The sequence below is a fragment of the Pseudorca crassidens genome, chromosome 18 (genome assembly GCF_039906515.1).
Source record: "Pseudorca crassidens isolate mPseCra1 chromosome 18, mPseCra1.hap1, whole genome shotgun sequence".
NCBI lineage: Eukaryota > Metazoa > Chordata > Mammalia > Artiodactyla > Delphinidae > Pseudorca > Pseudorca crassidens.
Window position 1 is genome coordinate 61,641,730 of NC_090313.1, and position 19,388 is coordinate 61,661,117.

General features: G+C 43.4%; 1 protein-coding gene across 1 annotated transcript; it reads left to right on the forward strand.

The window, feature by feature from the left end:
• Positions 1-2,258: 2,258 nt before the first annotated feature.
• Positions 2,259-17,804, forward strand: CYSLTR2 (cysteinyl leukotriene receptor 2). Its single transcript, XM_067712942.1, has 2 exons — positions 2,259-2,329; positions 15,052-17,804. The coding sequence occupies exon 2, from the start codon at positions 15,053-15,055 to the stop codon at positions 16,070-16,072; it is 1,020 nt and encodes a 339-aa protein (XP_067569043.1). The 5' UTR covers positions 2,259-2,329; position 15,052; the 3' UTR covers positions 16,073-17,804.
• Positions 17,805-19,388: the final 1,584 nt, after the last annotated feature.

Below are 19,388 nucleotides of genomic sequence, written 5' to 3' on the forward strand. Positions count from 1 at the left end.
ATCTTTTGTTAGCAGTTTTCTGAATTCATCAGTTTTCCATCAGAGTTTTAGAAATTCTTATTCAGTTCAGTGTTATGATCTTAAAGTTATCAGAAACCTGCATTCTGAAGTACTTGTCAGGGTCTTCTCCATGAATTTCTTTGAAGAAAGCATTTTTTTGCAAGAACACTTTTGCAAAAGCATCAGGGTAAAGCAATAACCATCCACAAATGTCAAAAGACAAAAACAGCCATGGTTAAAGATCTGGTGAAAGTTCGCATACAGACACACACAAATAACGCAACTGACAAATAAATTTAGTTATTTCTGTGACATACATTTGAAAATTATGACTGATAACATTATATCAGAATGTTAGGAATTTCATACCATTTCTAGAACACTTTTGTATCTATACAAATACAACATAAAGAAAGCTTAGTATCACTTAACTGACAATGATTCTTATATAATTTAACATACCAAATAAGCCTAATCAGTTTAACTTATCTCCTTTAAAAGGTGAGAAAACAAATCTTTTGAGATGTTCCAGGGGCCTTCTAGAAAATCCCAACTTGCTTCCAGGTCAGAAAGACTCCAATTTAGAATTTGATTTTGAGAAGTTTGTCAAAAATGTCAAAACAATTTGACCCAGGTCAAGTTAGTCTTGCAAAATAAATTAAGCTTAATTTAATTTATTTTAGTTTAGCTTTAGTTGTGTGACTAAACTGGTTTTGTTTGCTCTTGGAATTTTCAAGGCTAGTCCCTGTTTGTTTTTTATTTTCACAACATGAATTTTAGGATGGAGTTTTTTCTATTTCTGTAAAAACATCGTGGAAAATTTGATAGAGATTGTGCTGAATCAGTTTGGGTAGTATATTAACAATATTGTCTTCCAATTCATGAACATGAGATATCTTTCCATTTATTTATGTCTTTCATATCTTTCAACCATGTTTTATTTTCAGTGTACGAGTCTTTTACCTCCCTGGTTAAGTTAATTCCTAAGTATTTTATTGTTTTTGATGCTATTATAAATGAAATTTCCTTTTTGGATTGTTCATTGTTAGTGTATAGAAATGCAATTGATTTTTGTGTATCCTGCCATTTTGCCAAATTTGTTTATTAGTTCTAGCAGGTCTCTGTGTGTGTGCACGCACATGCGTGTGCACGTGTGTAATCTTTAGCGTTTTCTACATATAGGATTATATCATCTGTGAACAGACGTAATTTTACTTCTTTCTTTCCAATTTGGATACCTTTTATTTCTTGCCTAATGTTACTGCAACATTCAAGACATGCTGAGGATTTTAATGAAATTGTGAAGGTGAGAAATGGTTAGGCTTAGAACATATTTTGCAGGTAGAACCAATGAAATTGTTGGCTTGGATGTTGGCTGTGGGAGAGAGAGAGAAGTTAAGGATGATCTCTAGGTTTATGGTCAGATCAACTGGCTGAATCATTGTAGTGCTTTTTGATTAGATGGGGTAAATGGGAGAGCATGCACTTGGATGGGGACTAGAAAAGCTGTATTTTGGCCATAGATGTGGATAATATAGTTAAAACAAGAAAATATGATGAGAAGAGGTCAGAAGACAGACTTTTGGGGCAAGCTCACATTTAGAGAAAGGATAGAAGAGAATCAGAAAGGGAAGGGAAAAAAAAGAGAGAAAAAAAGAAAGGGAAGCAAAGAGGAAACAATCCAAGGGATAGAATAAGAACCGAGAGAGCCGGAGAGACGAGGAGAACTGGCAGTGGTTAACTGCGCAGAACAAATTGAGGAAGGAAGATGAGGATTGAGAAAGGACCTTTAATGTGAGCAATGAGGATGCCATTGATAACTTTTGACAGCATTTTCAGCAGAATGGGTAAGGCCTCCACCCATGTGCAAGTAAGTTGAAAAAGCAAGAGGGAGATGGAAATTGCTCTAAATAGCTCAGAAGTGCTGTACTTATAAGGTGGTGCTGATGTTACTGCTGTGTGCAAACAAAAACATTTAGGAGAACTAAAAGCCACTTAAAACCCCTGAGTCTAGCCCATCACATCCCCTTGATCTGTTGTGAAAGATGCTGATAAAAACAGTCATTAGAGGGGCAGGGCTAATGCAGGTTTCTCCCTTTAGATGTAGTCCCTAAGTGGAAATCTTATCCTCTTCACACTCACACCAAAGTTCTATAGAGCACAGATGACTTTCTGACCAGAGTTCCTTATTCTCTTGCTATTGGCTGACACTGTTCATAAAATACAGTTTGCTGTTTCACTTTTCTTTGAAATGAGCAAGCTGAATTACTTGGAGGAGGAAGACAAGGTAGAGGAGACAGAGCCAACGCAGCTGAAAGAAAGAAAACTCGTGAGCATTTTAATCTTTGCTTTGTTAACTCATTTTTAAGAATTATGCTTTGCTTATCGCTTCATAGTAAGAAGAATAATTTTTAAAAAGTAAGTTTATTTTGTTCTACTATAAACTTTTTTCTACCAGATACATGATATTTTAAAAAATATTGGGAAAGTACAAAGAAGTAGAAGGAAGCAAAAACCACAGCTTCTATTGATATATTCAGGGCATTTCTTTCCATTCTTTTTTGGGTGTCTGCTTATGATTTTAGTTGATTTTCATAGTTGTGTTTGTACACAATGGACACATTTATATTCCTTTTATCCATTAGAGCATACGTTTGCCCACATTGCTGTAAATACTTCATAATCATAATTTAAAATTGCTACATAGTATTGCATTGAGGAGATTTACTCTACTTTACCCAAGCATTCCCCTATTTGGGGCCATAAAGCATTTTTCCTATTTTTATAGAGTGGGTCATTTGATTATGTAAGATAAATATTTTTTCCATTCAGAGTCTTGGTTTTTGAGGAGAGGAAGTTAGATTTGAGAATGTAGATTTTAGCAGTTTTACTGAGAGGCACAATGAGAGGGAAAGAGTTTGTGTGTGTGTTTATAATCTGCTTATAACCTTTGGGACCATAGTCGGTGGTTCTCAACTCTGGCTGTACATTCCGTCAGAATCACCTGATTCTAATCACCTGGGGAGATTAGAAAATTACCTTTAGAATAATTGAAAATTAACCTCTGGTGATGAGCCAGTCATCTGTAGGTTTTTTTAGTTTGGTTTGGTTTGGTTTTTGTTTGTTTGTTTTTAACTTTCAAAAATTTCTCAGGTGGTTCTAATGGGTGGCAAGCGTGATAACAGCCGACCTAGGTTATTTGAAATATTTTCCTGTCTCTGATCCATACCTGAGAGTAATACACTTTAAGGGAAAGGGAGATACACTATCAGGCAAGCCGCCCAAATCTTCCTTTCAATACTGTATAAATAATGCAAAAGTAATTTGGGTGAAACGTCAAACTTCTAGCAATTTCTGTTCTCCACCTCAATCCCATAAACCCTTGAGACGAGAATCTACTTGAGAGTTCCAATTTACTAATGCTTTAAAGAGATGGGTCTGTTTCCAGTGCACTGGTGGTTAGAAGTTAGAGAGGTGGAGGCTCCAGAATGTTCTAAAAGTATCAGAATTAAGTCCAGCGTCTGTTAGTGTTCCGCCAAGGTGCCAGCCTTCCTTTCATTTGCAAACTCTTCAAGGATCAATGAATGACAAGGTGGGCATTTAATAGCTGGCCACTGCCATTAAATTTTATTAATGGCGAACAGAACCTGCTATGTTCGGAGCAGTGAAATAAGTTCCACGAAGCTGGAGTGGATTTTACTGAGGAGAGTGGTGGCGAGGTGACAGTCCGTATTGGAGGGCCCTGAGCTGGCCCCTGTGACGGAAGGAGGGGCTGGTGGAAACCTTCGGTAATAAGGGCATGTCTGCCTCAGAGGAGACACTGGGCGGCAGGGTGGTCTGGGGGAGTGGGGAGCCGGCAGTGAGCTTTGCCCCTTGCTCTCTCCTTTTTAGGTCACACAAGCCCACTGTCCCCAGGCTACTGGCAGCTGGCTAGGGCTCTTTCCTGGGCAATTCCCCTAGTTTTCAATTTTTGGAGACATAGGAAAACATTTTCTTCTCATCAGTTTCTTACTGTCCTTTACAGGCATCCTGCACCTGGCATACTGAAAAGTGCTTAGGCTTTTTTTCCCCTGGCAGCCGCCAGGCTCGCGTAGGCTTGCTAATGTATTGAAAGTGTACCATGTGCCAGGCTCGGTGCAGCTGGGGGGGCATGGATTTCAGTGTGCTGCCTGCCTGGTCCCCTCAATACACCGAAAGGCTGAGTACTTGCTAATGCCCACACCACCAGTAAGGGCTAGAGCTAGGATTTGGAGCCTGTTGGGATCTACTCCCCAAATTTTCCTATGACTTCTTAACACCTCTGAATCCTTCCAGGAATCCTGTGCTGTTTAACTAACTACCTTGGTAAATAATTCCTTTGCTCCAAGAAGTGAATTTAATGATGGGATATGAAATGCCAAGGGGAAAGGCAGAGAGTGAGTTTTCATTTGGGTGAGTGGGCTTTGGGGGAGCCCCTGAGTCATGTCACTTAGTCACTTTGATTGTGGACGGGGAGAGTCCTAATGCTGACACAATCCCTTGGAAATTATTGGAATGAGTAGGGCAGTGGCCTCTGAGATAATACTTGCTGATTTTCTATCTTTGGAATCAGAAGACTTGGAAATCAGAGACTCAGCTGCAGAATGATTCTGTGGCCTTTCTTGGATCAGAAATTGGGTTAATAACAGATACCTCCCATCTTCCTTGATACACTGATGAAGTGCATTCGAAAATGATTTTTAAAATGCTTGGGACTTCCCTTGTGGTCCAGTGGTTAGGACTCTGTGCTCCCAACGCAGGGAGCCCAGGTTCGATCCCTGGTCAGGGAACTAGATCCCACATGCGTGCTGCAACTAAGAGTCCGCGTGCCACAGTGGTGATCCCGCGTGCTGCAACAAAGACCCGCAGCAGCCTAAATAAATAATTTTTTAAAAAGCTCAGGTATTTTTATAAAATTAAATCCACAATCAGCTTTATAGGCTTATATATTCTATTAACGTAGAAGAACCGAGACGATATGAGAGCCAGAGAGAAGACAGCACTAAGTCAAAATAATGCTTTAAAAAAAAAAAATGAAGCCATATCTCCAAGGAGCCCAGAGCTCTCCTTACATGGTAAGTTTTCTCTGTGTTGAATTTGTGGTTGTTTGGTTATTGTGGGGCCTGAGTGTTAGTGGTTCGGATGAACATGAAAGAAATGCTAGCTTTGGGAGAATATTAGAGAATGAAATAAGGCGATTCAACAAGGATGGAGGTGGGAAGAAGGATGTCGAGATACTGCCACGCGTGTCGCTCTCAGAGGCGAGAGGCCCCTCATGGGCTGGGATGCCAACCTTCTGCTATAGGGTTCAGGCCCTGCCATATCCCTGGGATAAGTTGTTCTCTGGGAGAACAACAAACAATGACATTGTGAAAAGACTCCAATTTTAAGGTGTAGTTATCCCCAAAAGTGTCCCTAACCCACAGGCACCTTTTTGCACAGGGAAATTCTCAAGAACAGAATTTCAGAAGAGAACACGCAAACTGACCGATCAGGTAAATAGAGGGGAAAAGCTTGTCAGCAAAAGAGAGAAAAAAGGCAGCTGTTGCTAAACCGTCAGCAAGACGCTGCTACTTAAAAGATCTGATATCTTGACCATACCAGCACTCTCCAGATTATCAGTGTTCACCCATGCTGTCTTTGTCCTGATGGCAGCTCTGGCAATACACTTCTTCTTGAGGTGCTTCTTCCTCTATCTGCCCATGTGCATTTGGGGTGATGGATGTCATTTCACCACACACTCTGTGGTCTGAGCAAAAGTTCTCCTTTTAGAGGGAGAAGGCCACAGCTACTGTGCACTGCATGTCCAGCCTCCCCCCAAACGGGGCCTGACAGGCAGTATTTCAAGAGGGCCCAGCAGCCTGAGGCAGAGTCCAGGCAAGGAAGGCTTTGGTGGGTTCTCAGGCATCAGGGAAAGTGCTAGAAGGAGAGAGAGGCAGGTGTCAGCTAAAGGGCCCATGTAGATCGGCAGCAGTTAGGAATCGCTAAGAAGCTGACAACCCAATACCTGTGATTTCAAGACAAGATTCTAATTAGGAAACTTAATACCATAGAGTGTGTCTGGTCTTTAGAAATAAAATAGAAAACCAAGATAATGAAATTCAGGAGTTATTTGGGAGGGTTCTGAACTTCATCTGAACTTTCTAGAATTTAGTCAGGAAGCCGGGCTGAAAGACTGATTAATCACCAATATCCCCCTTCCTACTGGCCCAATCCTGGTGGGTTCCTGAGGAATCTGGGGAGGAATGGTGAAGGGGGGCTGGACAGTTTCCTTGTGATAGAAGCCAGTGAGAGGAGGCGGTTACAAGCGGGAAACTGCGCAGAGCACTCGGTCCCCCAAATGATCCTCTGCCTGGTGGGACTATTCCCACCCTTGCTGCAAGGACTCACTCAGCTCTTCCCCTTGATGGAAAACAGATCAGGTCCAAAGACTGCTCCTCAGGGCTTCAAGCTCTCCAGGAACCCCCAGAAATCTTGGGAAGAACACATTGACTTTTCTGTCTGCGGAGCTCTGGGGCAAGTCTGGCACAGTTTGGTTGGGATCTGGGAGGAGAGGTTGGGCCCTACGAGCTTTGCATCTTCCAAATGTGGACTCCTAGCCAGAGGACAGATATGAGACAATGAAACTCTACTTAGGCCATAGGCCCTGGAGGGGAAACTTCATGGTCATCCTGCAGGGAGAATTATCAGGCCCAGGACCCTGGCTGAGGAGTCCCTCTGGGGCCCAGAGCTGTTAAAGAGATCTTTGCAGCACAGAGAAAGTAAATTAGGGAATTTGCTCCTGGGGGACTTCCAAAGTCATAAATGCTATTTAACACCTACTGGTTTACAGCAGATCTGCAAGCACCCCTTTCAACGATGGGCTGACTTCACAGCTATGAGGTGTGGGGAAGTAAACGGCATTCAGAAGGCAAAGGAGCATTAGGCTGGTGGTGTGAGACGTGACTTGCACTTTGAGGCATTTGGGGAGAGACAGGGTGGGGGATCAGTAGCAGAATGCTCTGAGGTGCTGACTGCATGGAAACGGGGCCCCAGGTTGTTCACACCCCTGCTCCCTATTTATTCTGGAGGCCTGGAGACCAGCTCAGTTCCTCATTCAAAAGATGTTGTAATCTCAGATCTTTTCATTTGTATTTCTGTTTTGGTCTCCAAGCATTTAATTCACTTTATCCCTTGAAAAAATTCTAAAAGTGCAAGACTGTTCCTGGGAGGCTAAAGAAGTCTCCGAAGCTTTACGCTTCCACCAGGACATTTGGAGCCAGTTACAACTGAGGGCTGAGCCAGCAGTGTTGGATTTCAAAAACGAGGCACTCACTGATACTTCTCTGTTTTGTGGGGCATATTAGTTTTGTACTCCAGGGCCTCTGGGATTTTGAGGTTGTAGAATCTTCCAATCCAGAGGGTCGAATCCTCTCTGCACAACTTCAGGGAGCTAAGTCTGTGAGCCTTTGCAATAATGACAGCTAATGATGCTGAAAGCTCAGCCTCTGTGCACTGGTGCCGCATCACATCTCGGAGACAGAGTTTTGGGTGAAGTAGAAAAGAATAGCTTTATTGCTTTGCCAGGCAGTGGGGGACACAGTGGACTTCTGCCATTGAAACTGTGTGTCCCAACCCAGGAGGATTGGATGAGTTTTAGAGCAAACGATTCAAGGATGGGGCTGCTGAACAAGATTAGCGTGTGTGCAGCGCCTACACTCCTAATCTGGTCTCAGGTGATCTGCTTCTTCTTTCTTTTTGGCCATACCAATGTGGCATGTGGTCTCTTAGATTCCCCCGACCAGGGATCAAACCGTGCCCCCTGCGTTGGGAGCACGGAGTCTTAACCACTGGACTTCCAGGCAGGTCTCTCAGGTAATCTTCTCAATGAGCTTCTCTGGTTTCTTTAACCTGGCCTCAGGTGGTCTTCTCTGGTATGAAGAATGCTGACATCTTCCATTTGTTGGGTTTTAATTCTATGAAGAGCTTAAAGACATTGTTATGTGTATCCCTTGAGGCAGAACCAGGACCCTGTCCCAAGGCTGCACTCTTGTTTCTTGGCTGCCCCTCCCTTGTCTCTGCATCCCTCACTTTCCCGGATTAGCAACTGTTTGAATCTGCCCTTTGGATCTCAGGGAAGGTCATGGAGGTTGGAGTCTGTTCCCTATAAGAAAAGGGGGACAGAAAGGCTTCTGTGCCAGGTTTCACTAACATGTGCTGCTTTCTCCTCTGGTTCAGGCTCTGACCTCAGTGCCACTCACATGTTTTCTTGCTTAATCCTCACAACAACTCAGAGAAGTAAGGACTATTGTCTTCATTATCTCTATTTTACTGATAAGGATCTGAGGCCGGGAGATAAAGGTGGCTGTCCAAGGTCACAGAGGGCTGGTGAGTGAAAGAACCAGGATTCAAACCAGAGTTTGTGTTCTTACCTTCTGCTCTACTACTTCTTCCCTGCAGCAGAGAGGAAACCTTGTCATTCCTTTCACCATTTGAATCATTAAATCATCTCTCAGCCTTTGCTTTTATATTTTTACAAATGCTCTGAGGTCCTCTTCGCCTCTTTAATCATATGCCTAAGCCCACACTTTGAGATTTAATCATAGTAGTAAACGTCATTGTGTGCTCACCCTGTGCAAAATACTTCACGTTCTTTATGCTGTTTACAGATAAGGAAACTGAGACTCTGAGAAGATAAGTTATTTGTGCAAGATTCCCAAGCTTGAAAGTGGCAGATTTGGCTCTATGACCTTACACCAACATTTCTCTGAACTTCAAAAAGAATGTTCTATTTGCCATTGCACAATATGCAGTAGCTCTGGGAGCTAAAATCCAAGTTATGCTCTAAAGTTATTAGGGAAGATACAGAGCATTATTGTGGAGAGAGTTGTGATTTGCAGGTTGGGTTATTAAAACAGAAGCTTCCCACTATGGAGAACTTCAAACCCACAAGGACATGGCGGTTGGACGTAGACATAAGTGAGGAGGAGAAGAAGACTAATGGGGCTGTGAATTCACCTGGACCATCAGATTCTGTAATCTGTGTCTAACACATGCACTTTATGAGCCTGCTATGGCAACTCATTTGTCTAGTGATTAGGAGTTTACCAAGTTCCCTCAAATATGTGTTTGGCATAATAAGGTATGCAAAATCAGTAGAGGACTGTCTCTTCCTCTTGCAAGTCTCATAATCTGGAGAGGCCAGTGTAATGTCTGCCTGAGATGTATCTATCAAAGCACATGAAGAATTAATTTCAGGCTGCTGTAGTTGATTTACAAGTGCTGCAGGAGTGATAAAAAAGAGAGAGACCCGTGAGAAGTGTCAGTTGGGTAAGGTGACATGCAGAAGGTGATACAGGTGTTGAAGAAGAGGACTTGGCTTGACTAGAGTTGGGCACCCTGCAGATCGGGGACGAGGGGGATAGAGAAGAGGGGAAAGGCAGAGATAAAAGAGAGCAGAGTGAATGGCACAGGTACGTGCCCGAAGAAGTGCAGATCCAGGTTTCTGCTGCCCGACGTTAAGAAGCAGCAAAATAATAGCAATAATGTCAGCTTTACGGTTTTCAAAGTGCTTTTACATCCATTATTGCATTTGCTCCTCTCAGAGCTCTTTTCTGATATGGAGTCCAGGGGCAGCATTACCCTCATTTTACAGACACACTTCCCCAAAGAAGCTAAGTGATGTGTTAGTCAAGGCCATGTGTACCTAGAAACTGGCAGACCAGGACCCAGACTTCTGTGCTTTTCCCACCATCTGTCACTTTGTGGCAGGCTCCACTAGCTGAATCTCATTTACGAAAATACAGGTATTGCTGGGACAAGGGGTGCAAAGTCTTAGAGCTAGAAAGTGGGACGGTTGGGAGTCAAATCACATCTACTGGACTTCAGGTTCGGTGTACATTCTACTCTAGCCCTGTTCAGGTGTCTGATGTTGAAAAGATAGGACAAGAAATGAACAGAAGAAGGCATTGAAGTCATTTGTAGGAGACGGGCTGAGAGTAAGAAGGTGTCTCAAGAGAAGAGAATGCATCTTCCCTCCCTGACTTCCTCCAAAAACAAGCCCTTCACAGAAGCTGAGCTGAGATGTTCTCTCTCTCCTCTGAGAAAGTGTTCACCTTCTCAACCCCTGCTCCTTTATCAGCTTCCTGGCCTTGGGTCCCGCCCCACCCCCTCTGAATGCTGATAAGCTTATTGCTAAATCTCCTGACACTTGACACTTTTTAACCCCACTGACCACTCCCCCCTCCTTGAAGTTGCATTCTTTTTTTTTTTTTTTAACCTGGGCCCTCAGCAGTGAAAGCGTGGAGCCCTAACCACTGGACCACCAGGGAATTCCCAGAAGTTGCCTTCTTGATTCGTGTCTTATTGTTCGGCCAGTCTTTCTGAATCGTCTTTCCAGGCTCCCATTCTCTCTGCCTGTCCCTTAATTGTTGACGTTCCCCGAGATTCTGTTCTTGACCCTCTTTCCTTCTCTGCTTTTAAACCCCTGCAGGAGCTCCTCCACTCTTCTGGCTTCAGGTACCAAGTGCTGATGGCCCCTAAATTCATCAGGCTGTAGACTGTAATGGGACAGTTCTTGCGTGTGTTTTGTCGACTTAAAAAAAAAAAAAGTACAATGCAAGAGTTGCAAGTTAAGTTTTAGTTGGGGCAAAATGTGGACTGCAGCCCGGGAGACAGCACTTCAGATAGCTCTTGAGAAACTGCTCCAAAGAGGTGGTGGGGGGAAGAGGTCAATATATATGTGATTTTGGTGAAGGGGGAATACATGCAATCAAGCACATATTTTTGCAGAAGTTCTCATCAGGGTTTCTGCTAGTCACGAGGAGCAGACGTCACCATGAAGGAATTTAGTGCTTTTCTGGATACGAGGACATGCAAGAATTGGGCTCGTAAAATCAGCTACTGAAAATATCTAACTATCTGAAGACCTGTTCGGCCAATTTTTCTCAGAGCACCGAGTGCCTCATTCCTGATCTCCACCCTGAATTCCTTTCAGGGCGTGTTGAAGGTCAGCAGCTGCAGTGGCACCTGATTTAATCCTTGTAGAGGTAGATGGCAAGTGCTAATTTGTAGTTGACCGTTTCATAAATGCTTCAAATTCAAAATGCCCCAACTTGAACTCATTTCTCCAAGCCCAGCTAATGGCCTCACCATTCTCCCTGCAACCCAAGCTAGAAACTTCAGACTTGCTGGTGAGACAGATCAGAAGGGGAGGGAGAGCCATCATCCGTGCAATCAGAGCTAAGGCCCTGGAGTCATCTCAGAAATAGGATGTGACATATCAGCTTCGCATAGGAGAAATTGCATCCGGTCAGTCTACTCCTAGGCCTCAAAAAAATCAATTTACGCAAACCAGACTCACAGGGGTCTAAATTTTCACCCACAATTCTTTTTTTTTTTTTAATTTATTTATTTTTGGCTGAGTTGGGTCTTCGTTGCTGCGCTTGGGCTTTCTCTAGTTGCGGTGAGTGGGGGCTATTCTGCATCGTGGTGTGCAGGCTTCTCAGTGCGGTGGCTTCTCTTTTGTTGTGGAGCATGGACTCCAGGCACGTAGGCTTCAATAGTTGTGGCACGCGGGCTCAGTAGTTGTAGCTCGTGGGCTGTAGAGCACAGGCTCAGTAGTTGTGGTACATGGGCTTAGTTGCTCCGCGGCATGTGGGATCTTCCTGGACCAGGGCTCGAACCTGTGTCCCCTGCATTGGCAGGTGGATTCTTAACCACTGCGCCACCAGGGAAGTCCTTTACCCAGAATTCTGATTTGTATATTTACAATGGGCGATTTCACTTTACTGGAATCTTCCATTCACGAGCCACAGTCCACACTTCCGGAGAGGCCTGACTAAGCTGAGGGGTCATCAGAAGGTTCTCTGGTAGACTGAGAGCAAAGGAGTGGAGAAGGCTTCAGATAGTTTCACAATAAAAAGGTCAGAATAATCTGAGAGTAATCAGTGTTTCTGTAGAGTATTCCTTTGTAGTAAACACCAAGAGGAGTGTACTTTTTACTTTCCATATGAATGTGAGAATTGAGGTCATCAACTCTTCCCTGCGGTCAGTGGGATAACAAACGTTGAAGCTAGATCATTCCTGCGCTGATTCATGTGAGTGGAGCAGCTAGGGAGCACTTACTCGGTGCCAAGTGCCCTGTAAGACTCTCTCTATCTCTCATGTAATCCTGACAGCAGCTCTATGAAACATATGTTACATATCCCTACTGTGGGTTGAATTATGTCCCCTGAAAGATACGTGCAAGTTCTCACCCCAGGTTCCAAATAAGCACTGTCGTCTTATTTGGAAATAGGATCTTTGCAGGTATGATTAGTTAAGATGAGGTCATATTGGATTAAGGTAGGTCCTAGGCCCAGCATGACTGGTGTTCTTATAAGAAGAGGAGAAGATACAGACACGGACACACAGTAGGAAGATGATGGAAAGATACAGAAGGAAAATACCATGTGACAGAGTCACGTGGCGTATGCGTCTACAAGCCAAGGAATACCATGGACTGGGGGTAACCGCCAGAGGCTGGAAGAGGCAAAGAATTCTTCCCTAGAGCCTTCAAAAGAAGCATGGCCCTGCTGACACCTTGATTTCAGACTTATGGCCTCCAGAACTTGAGAAAATACATTTATGTTGCTTTATGCCCCCCAGTGTGTGGTACTTTGTTAAGGCAGCCCTAGAAAACTAATACAATCTCCATTTTTTACAAACAACATAACGGATGCCCAGAAATGCTCATTTCCCCAGTAGGAAATGCTTAGAACCCCTTGACTTCAGATACTTGAACCCTTGTTGACTGATCTGGCCCATTAAGTAGGGATCCTCTTCTTTTTCTGTCAAAACCATTTTCTAGATAAATTACATAATAACATCAGCATTTCACAGGGAAGATTTTGTAGAACATTTGTGGGATATTAGATTGTGTTAGTGTGCAAAAAAGTTTTCAGAGTCAGAAAAAGGAGGCATACTCTGTTATTAAGAAGACTTTTTTTTTCTTCTAGGACCTCTTAGAGCCTTTAACATGAGTTATGAATCTCCAAGAGAGGGACACTAAAGCTTGCTGTGTTTCTCAGGCTGATCTGAACACAGAAGCCTTTTCTTACACAAAGCATCTCGTGGAATTTGTAGTTTATGGAAGATAATTTGGGAAGTGCTGAGTTAAAGAAAAAACTTTTTTTTTTTACATTATTTACATGCCAACCGTGTTTTCTGAGTTGCACCTCCACACGGGTCTCTGAAGGAGAATTGAAAAACATACTTACTGCATCAGAAGTATATTTACAAACCATATATTTTGGGTAGGTTAATTTAACTAATGTTTTACCATACTTCTTTTAGTTTTTAGATCATTATGTGAATTCTCAGAGTCAGTGTCTTCTAGTCAAAGGCCTATAGGAACAAACCTGTAGTTGAACACAGTTGGGTTTATTGATTTGTGGTATCAATGCAGAATGCACACCATGGGAAATTAGGACATCTCAGAAAGAGAGTGTTAGGAAGGAATTATTATAGGATCTGTGCTTGTGTAATTTGGGGCTTAGATTCAAAAAGGCAGGATTTTGAAGCAATGAAAATGGTTATTAGTTCTTAGACTCTGAAAAACAGGGGTCCAGACTATCATACCCAGACAAAGAAAATACGCCCCCCCACACAATCTACCTGTTTTTTCCTAGACATCCAGAAGGTTCCCCCTACCTCTGCAGTCATGGGCTGTTCTGTAGTGTTTATCTAGGTGAGGCAAGAAATGTTGAGTATAAATTTCTCTTTGGCCAGCAAAGAAGAAATTAAGAGCCATGTGATTATCCATGACAACTCTGCCTAATGAATTTACATTTAAACCAAGGCTTGGTCAAAGATACACAAAGCTGCACACTACTTAAAGTGGTAAGACAGGTTTTATTCAGTGACATACTATTGCAATAGGGAAAAGAGTCCAACATGAACTGAACTCAGAGCTAACTGGATGTTTTAAAGGGAGAGAATGAAGGAAAGGAGAGGGGAGTGAGCAGGGGCTCAGTAGAGCCAGGGAATTAAAAAATTACGGAAAGTAGAGCTTGGTGGTGCAGTGGTTAAGAATCCGCCTGCCAGTGCAGGGGCACGGGTTCGAGCCTGAGTCCAGGAAAATCCCACATGCTGCAGAGCAACTAAGCCCACGTGCCACAACTACTGAGCCTGCGCTCTAGAGCCCATGCTCCGCAACAAGAGAAGCCACCGCAATGAGAAGCCCACGCACCACAATGAAGAGTAGCCCCTGCTCGCCGCAACTAGAGAAAGCCCGCGCACAGCAACCAAGACCCAACGCAGCCAAAAATAAATTAATAGAATAAATAAATTTTTTAAAAAATTACAGAAAGTAGGAAGGGAAGGTTGATCCAGGTGAAAAGCATCTGGGTTTGCTAACTGGAGCTTATAGAAGTTAGGCTCTAACCTCTTTCCACAGAGGCTGGAGGCAGAGGCCCTGTGTCCAGGTATGGGCTGGAACAAACAGAAAATTCTTTCAGCAGGCTTGAGTTTTCTCAGGCTATGTAAGAATGGGAGGGTATGGTCATCCTAGAGATGCAGCCTTGAGCTGTTAAAAACCATATTAGCACTTTTATGTTAGCTGTTATTCAAGTCTATGTAGGCCAAGGTTGACACCTGGTTGAGAAGAGGACTCAGAAGAGCTTGGCTAGAGTTTGATCAAGAAGAGAATCTTTGTCAGCTTCCAGAGCAGAAGCTGTGTAATTGATGACCTTCTCCAGGGTCAGAGACAAGCTTTGGAGGATTCTCATTTGGGCACTGGGCAAAAGTCCCCCCAGTTTGAGGATTCAGCTTCAACCAAATAAATTAATGTTTATTCTGCATTCCAGAAATTTATCATGAAATGTAATGAAGCATACAGTAAAGACATATAGTAAAAGTATAAGCATACAGTAAAAGTGTAAGCATATAGTAAAATATAGCCAATATTTTTTGACTCACGTTTCAAAGAGAAGCTAGTATTTCTCTCTGTTTCATTAAAACCTGGGAAAATGTCAGCAGGAAGTAACTTTCTGTATCTGTTTCTTTTTAATTCAGCATGGAGAGAAAACCTGTGTCCTTAGCTCCGTCCATCTCCATATCAGAAATGGAACCCAACGGCAACTTCAGCAATCACAATAGCAACAGGAACTGTACGATTGAAACCTTCAAGAGAGAATTTTACCCCATCGTGTACCTGGCAATATTTATCTGGGGAGCCTTGGGGAATGGCTTTTCTATATATGTTTTCCTGCAACCTCATAAGAAGTCCACATCTGTGAACGTTTTCATGCTAAATCTGGCCATTTCCGATCTCTTGTTCACAGCCACACTGCCCTTCAGGGTTGACTATTATCTCAGAGGCTCCAACTGGATATTCGGGGACCTAACCTGCAGAATTATGTCTTTTTCTATGTATGTCAACATGTACAGCAGCATTTATTTCCTGACTGTGTTGAGTGTTGTGCGTTTCCTGGCAACGGTTCACCCGCTGCGGCTCCTTCATGCCACTAGCGTCAGGAATGCCTGGATTTTATGTGGGGCCATATGGATCTTTATCATGGCCTCCTCAACACTGCTGCTGAAAAATGGCTCTGAGCTGAAGGGCAATGTCACCTCGTGCTTGGAGCTGAATCCCAATAAAGCCACTAAGCTGAAGACCATGAACCACATTGCCTTGGTGGTGGGCTTTCTGCTGCCATTCTGCACGCTCAGCATCTGTTACCTGCTGATCATTCGAGCTTTGTTAAAGGTGGAGGTCCCAGAATTAGGGCTGCGTCCTTCTCACAGGAAAGCGCTAACCACCATCATCATTGCCTTGATCATCTTCCTCCTGTGCTACCTGCCCTATCATATACTGAGAACCCTCCACTTAGTCGAGTGGAAAGTGGATAAATGCAAAGAGAGTCTGCATAAAGCTGTGGCCGTCACACTGGCTTTGGCAGCGGCCAACAGCTGCTTCAACCCTTTGCTCTATTACTTTGCTGGCGAGAATTTTAAGGACAGACTAAAGTCTACACTCAGGAAATGTCATTCACAGCAAAGAAAGTGCAGCTTTCCTGTGTGTGTGTGTGGTTAAAAAAGGAAACGAGTGTGAGGGGTTATTAGGTGAGGCTGTCCCTATGTCCTTGTGTCCACCTTCATTCACACGTAGTCTGCAAATGACTGTGTATTTATACCATTTCCAACAAAGGTCGATTCCCAAGATTGAACTGACCATGACTTTTGTTCATAAGACCTACTTCAGAATTTTCATTCAGTGTATCTTCAGTGTTTGAGTCTAAATAGAGAGTATAGCAGGAAAAATCCCTATCAGAGTCTTGCAACTTGAAATGTCAGACTGGGAAAAAATGCTGAGCACGGTGACTGCTGCTTCTCATCGGATCCTGTACCAGATCTCTGGCCCACTAGGCATTCTAAATTCTTAATTTTAAGGCCACCCCAACATTCCTAGCTTCTCCTCTTCCCTCTTCAATCCCCTGAGACATAGCCAGTTAACAAAGCTACTGGAGGCCCCAGAGCAGATAAGAAAAGCATCCTTAGAACTCAGGAGAAAGACTTAAGACTGTGAAGAGGAAGGCTGTCCTCTAACAAAGCAGAGTCAAGGTCCCCAACAAGCACAGAGGGACAGAAACAGGGAGAAGAGAGAAAGGGGAAAAAAGAATTTCATTTTGCACTAGGAGAGGGTCTCTAGCACACTGAAGGCAAAGGGCATGCCTCTCTCTTGTCAGGGGGTGAGGAAAACAAGAAGAGTAGGAGGAAGACCCGGGGCATTGCCCTAGCAGGTGGAGGGATTATGTGTGGAATAGGAGAGAAGAGGATCCATTTGACTCCTGAGATTTGGGCCCGGGCTGTTCACTGCAGTTCCCATCCTGCAGGTTAATCCACTTGGATGGGAGCCAGAGCAGAGGAGGTGGTGCTAAGGGTTTGGCTGGGCACTCAGAGAGAGGGTGGGGTAGAAGGCAAGTTGCAAAGATTGTGGTACCCCTGAAATTCTATTAACATTTTGGCAGAACATGAGTAGGGTGGCTTTCTTCTGAGAGAGTGTAGCAAAGCACTGGATTGTCAGAGGGAGATCCTTTCTGTGCAGTGAAACAAGGCTAAGGAGACTACCTACTGCTACCACCATGACCATTGTACTGCCAACAATTGAGTACCCTCTCTGTACTGGGCAGACTGCACAAGGCACTTCCCATCCGTTAATTCCATTTAACCCTCATACCAAAGCCCTTCATCTTCATTTTACAGATGAAATCAAGGAACTTGTTCAAGTTCACACAACTTCGTAAGAGTTTTAAAAACCTCTGTGCAGAGAGGTTGGCTGGGTGCTTTCCCTCCCATTCCCCTTGCAAACCTCCATAAGGATTAGTTGAAAGTCTGAGTTAGAGTTCTCCGCCCCCATCAGGTACATACCGCTTCTCACTCTCATGAGAAGACTGGAGGCTGAAGTTTTCTCTTTGGAGTTGTTGACCCCAAGACAGAGTGGAGGGTGGGAGGGTGGTGGTCTGAAGCTAGCAAAGGACTGAAGGAAAGTCTTTTAGAGAACAAGAGCCCCGGAGCCATTCCCTCACTCAGCTGCAAGAATGCCGACAGACTCATACCTTGTCAAGACAGAAGCCTGGAGGCTCCTCCTATGGAGAAACTGCCCGACTCAAGGAAAAAGACCAACAGACACAGACTTTTGGGGATTCTCCCAACACAAAAGCTGCTGCCGGCCCTATTACTTACCGGACAGGAAGCCCACACTGCAACTAATCCCTTCTACTCATCAAGAGCATCTAATCAACCTGTTAGAGCCTCACTCTTATTATGAGCAGAGCCTCACTGTTAGAGCCTCACTCTTATTATGACGACCACACATCAGAGGAAAGGGCCTGAACATGAGAAATCAACAATAAATGAGAGGGTAGATAGAGACGTTTTCAGTATGAAAAGTCTCAACGTTTTTATCACCCTCACACTTTTTATTAGAAACCTACTGGAGAATTTGCTTCTCTAAAATAAGAGATTAACCAGGATAAAGGAAAACCTGACATCTAGCAAACAAGGAGTAAGATGAAGAAAACTCCCAGCACGTTTGTGCATAGCAGAAAAACAAGAAACTAACTGATCTGCATACGTTGGAGGGATTTATATTTTTCTTGGATAGCGTGGGATGAACTAGTAAAAATACATAGGAAAATAAACAAGTGAAAAGACAATGCAATTATTAAATGCTAAGGAAAAAGAAATTGTTGTTTAAGCAAGGAAATATAACCATAGTACACTACATGGCTCAGCTGTGAACAATATTTACATAGAGAGTGTAAATAGCAAAATACGGTGATATAACTTTTTTCAGGAAATGAGGGGGAGAGGATGTGTATGAGGGGGGAGGGGTATAATAAATCTATGTTCCTATATTTTATCACAGAAAATTTGTAATAACTAAAGCTAAAGAATGGCAAATATCTGTATAAAAATGTTATTTAACAATAGAGGATAAAGCCCAGAAGAAACAGTGAAAAACATTGACAGGGATTGCCTTTGGAGAGAAGTTGGGTGTGGGAGGATAAGGTGGGGATTTCTTTTTTCCTCTTAATAAGTATTTAACTGTCTAACTTGTGAATATGTATTGCTGAAATAAAATAAAAATTAAGTTGAAAATTCAAATTAATTCTGCCTTAAAAAAAAAAAAAAAAAAAGACGAGGAAGAAAAGAAAGGAGACCAGAAATGGAAATTGTGCACTGAGAGAAGAAAGGAAAGCAGAAAAGGACTACATTTGGATTTGGGCCCATGAGGGAAGCCCACCCAGCCCTGCCATGGAAAGGGAGCTCCCTTCTGGGGTGAGGGGAGTCACCTTCTGAGGTGAGGGGTGATTTGGTATGTCAGGATTTTTTAGCTGTAAGTAACAGAATACCCAACTCCAAGGGGCTTAAACAACCACTATACTGCATAACTGAACCATACAAAGGGAAGTTGGACTTCAGGCCCTATTCAACCAGGATTTCTGCAAGCCTTTCTCTCCAAGTGTTGTCTTGGTCCCCTGGCTGAATCACCTCATGGAAACAAGCTGATTGCAAGCAGCCTGAGGCTATATGTTTCCTTACTTGAATCCAGGAGAAGAAACAGGGTATCTCCTGCCCAAGTCATCTAACAAAAGTCACAGGGTTCCTTTTGATCAGACCTACTCAGGTTGCATACCAGCTCCTAAGAAACCAAGGAAGAAGGGATTACTCTGACTGAATGAGGATGGTCAGAGTCTACACCTAAAGTGGGAGCTGTGGGTAGAAGATCAAAATGGCGGGTGGGAAGACGCAAAACTCACTTCCCCCCACAAACACATCAAAAATACATCTACATGTGGAACAATTCTTGTTGAAAACAAAGGGGAGTGGCAGGAAGACTCCTGCAC

Bases quoted from the DNA above. Each gene is read 5' to 3' on its own strand.
- CYSLTR2 (XM_067712942.1), top strand. From the start codon at position 15,053: ATGGAGAGAAAACCTGTGTCCTTAGCTCCGTCCATCTCCATATCAGAA.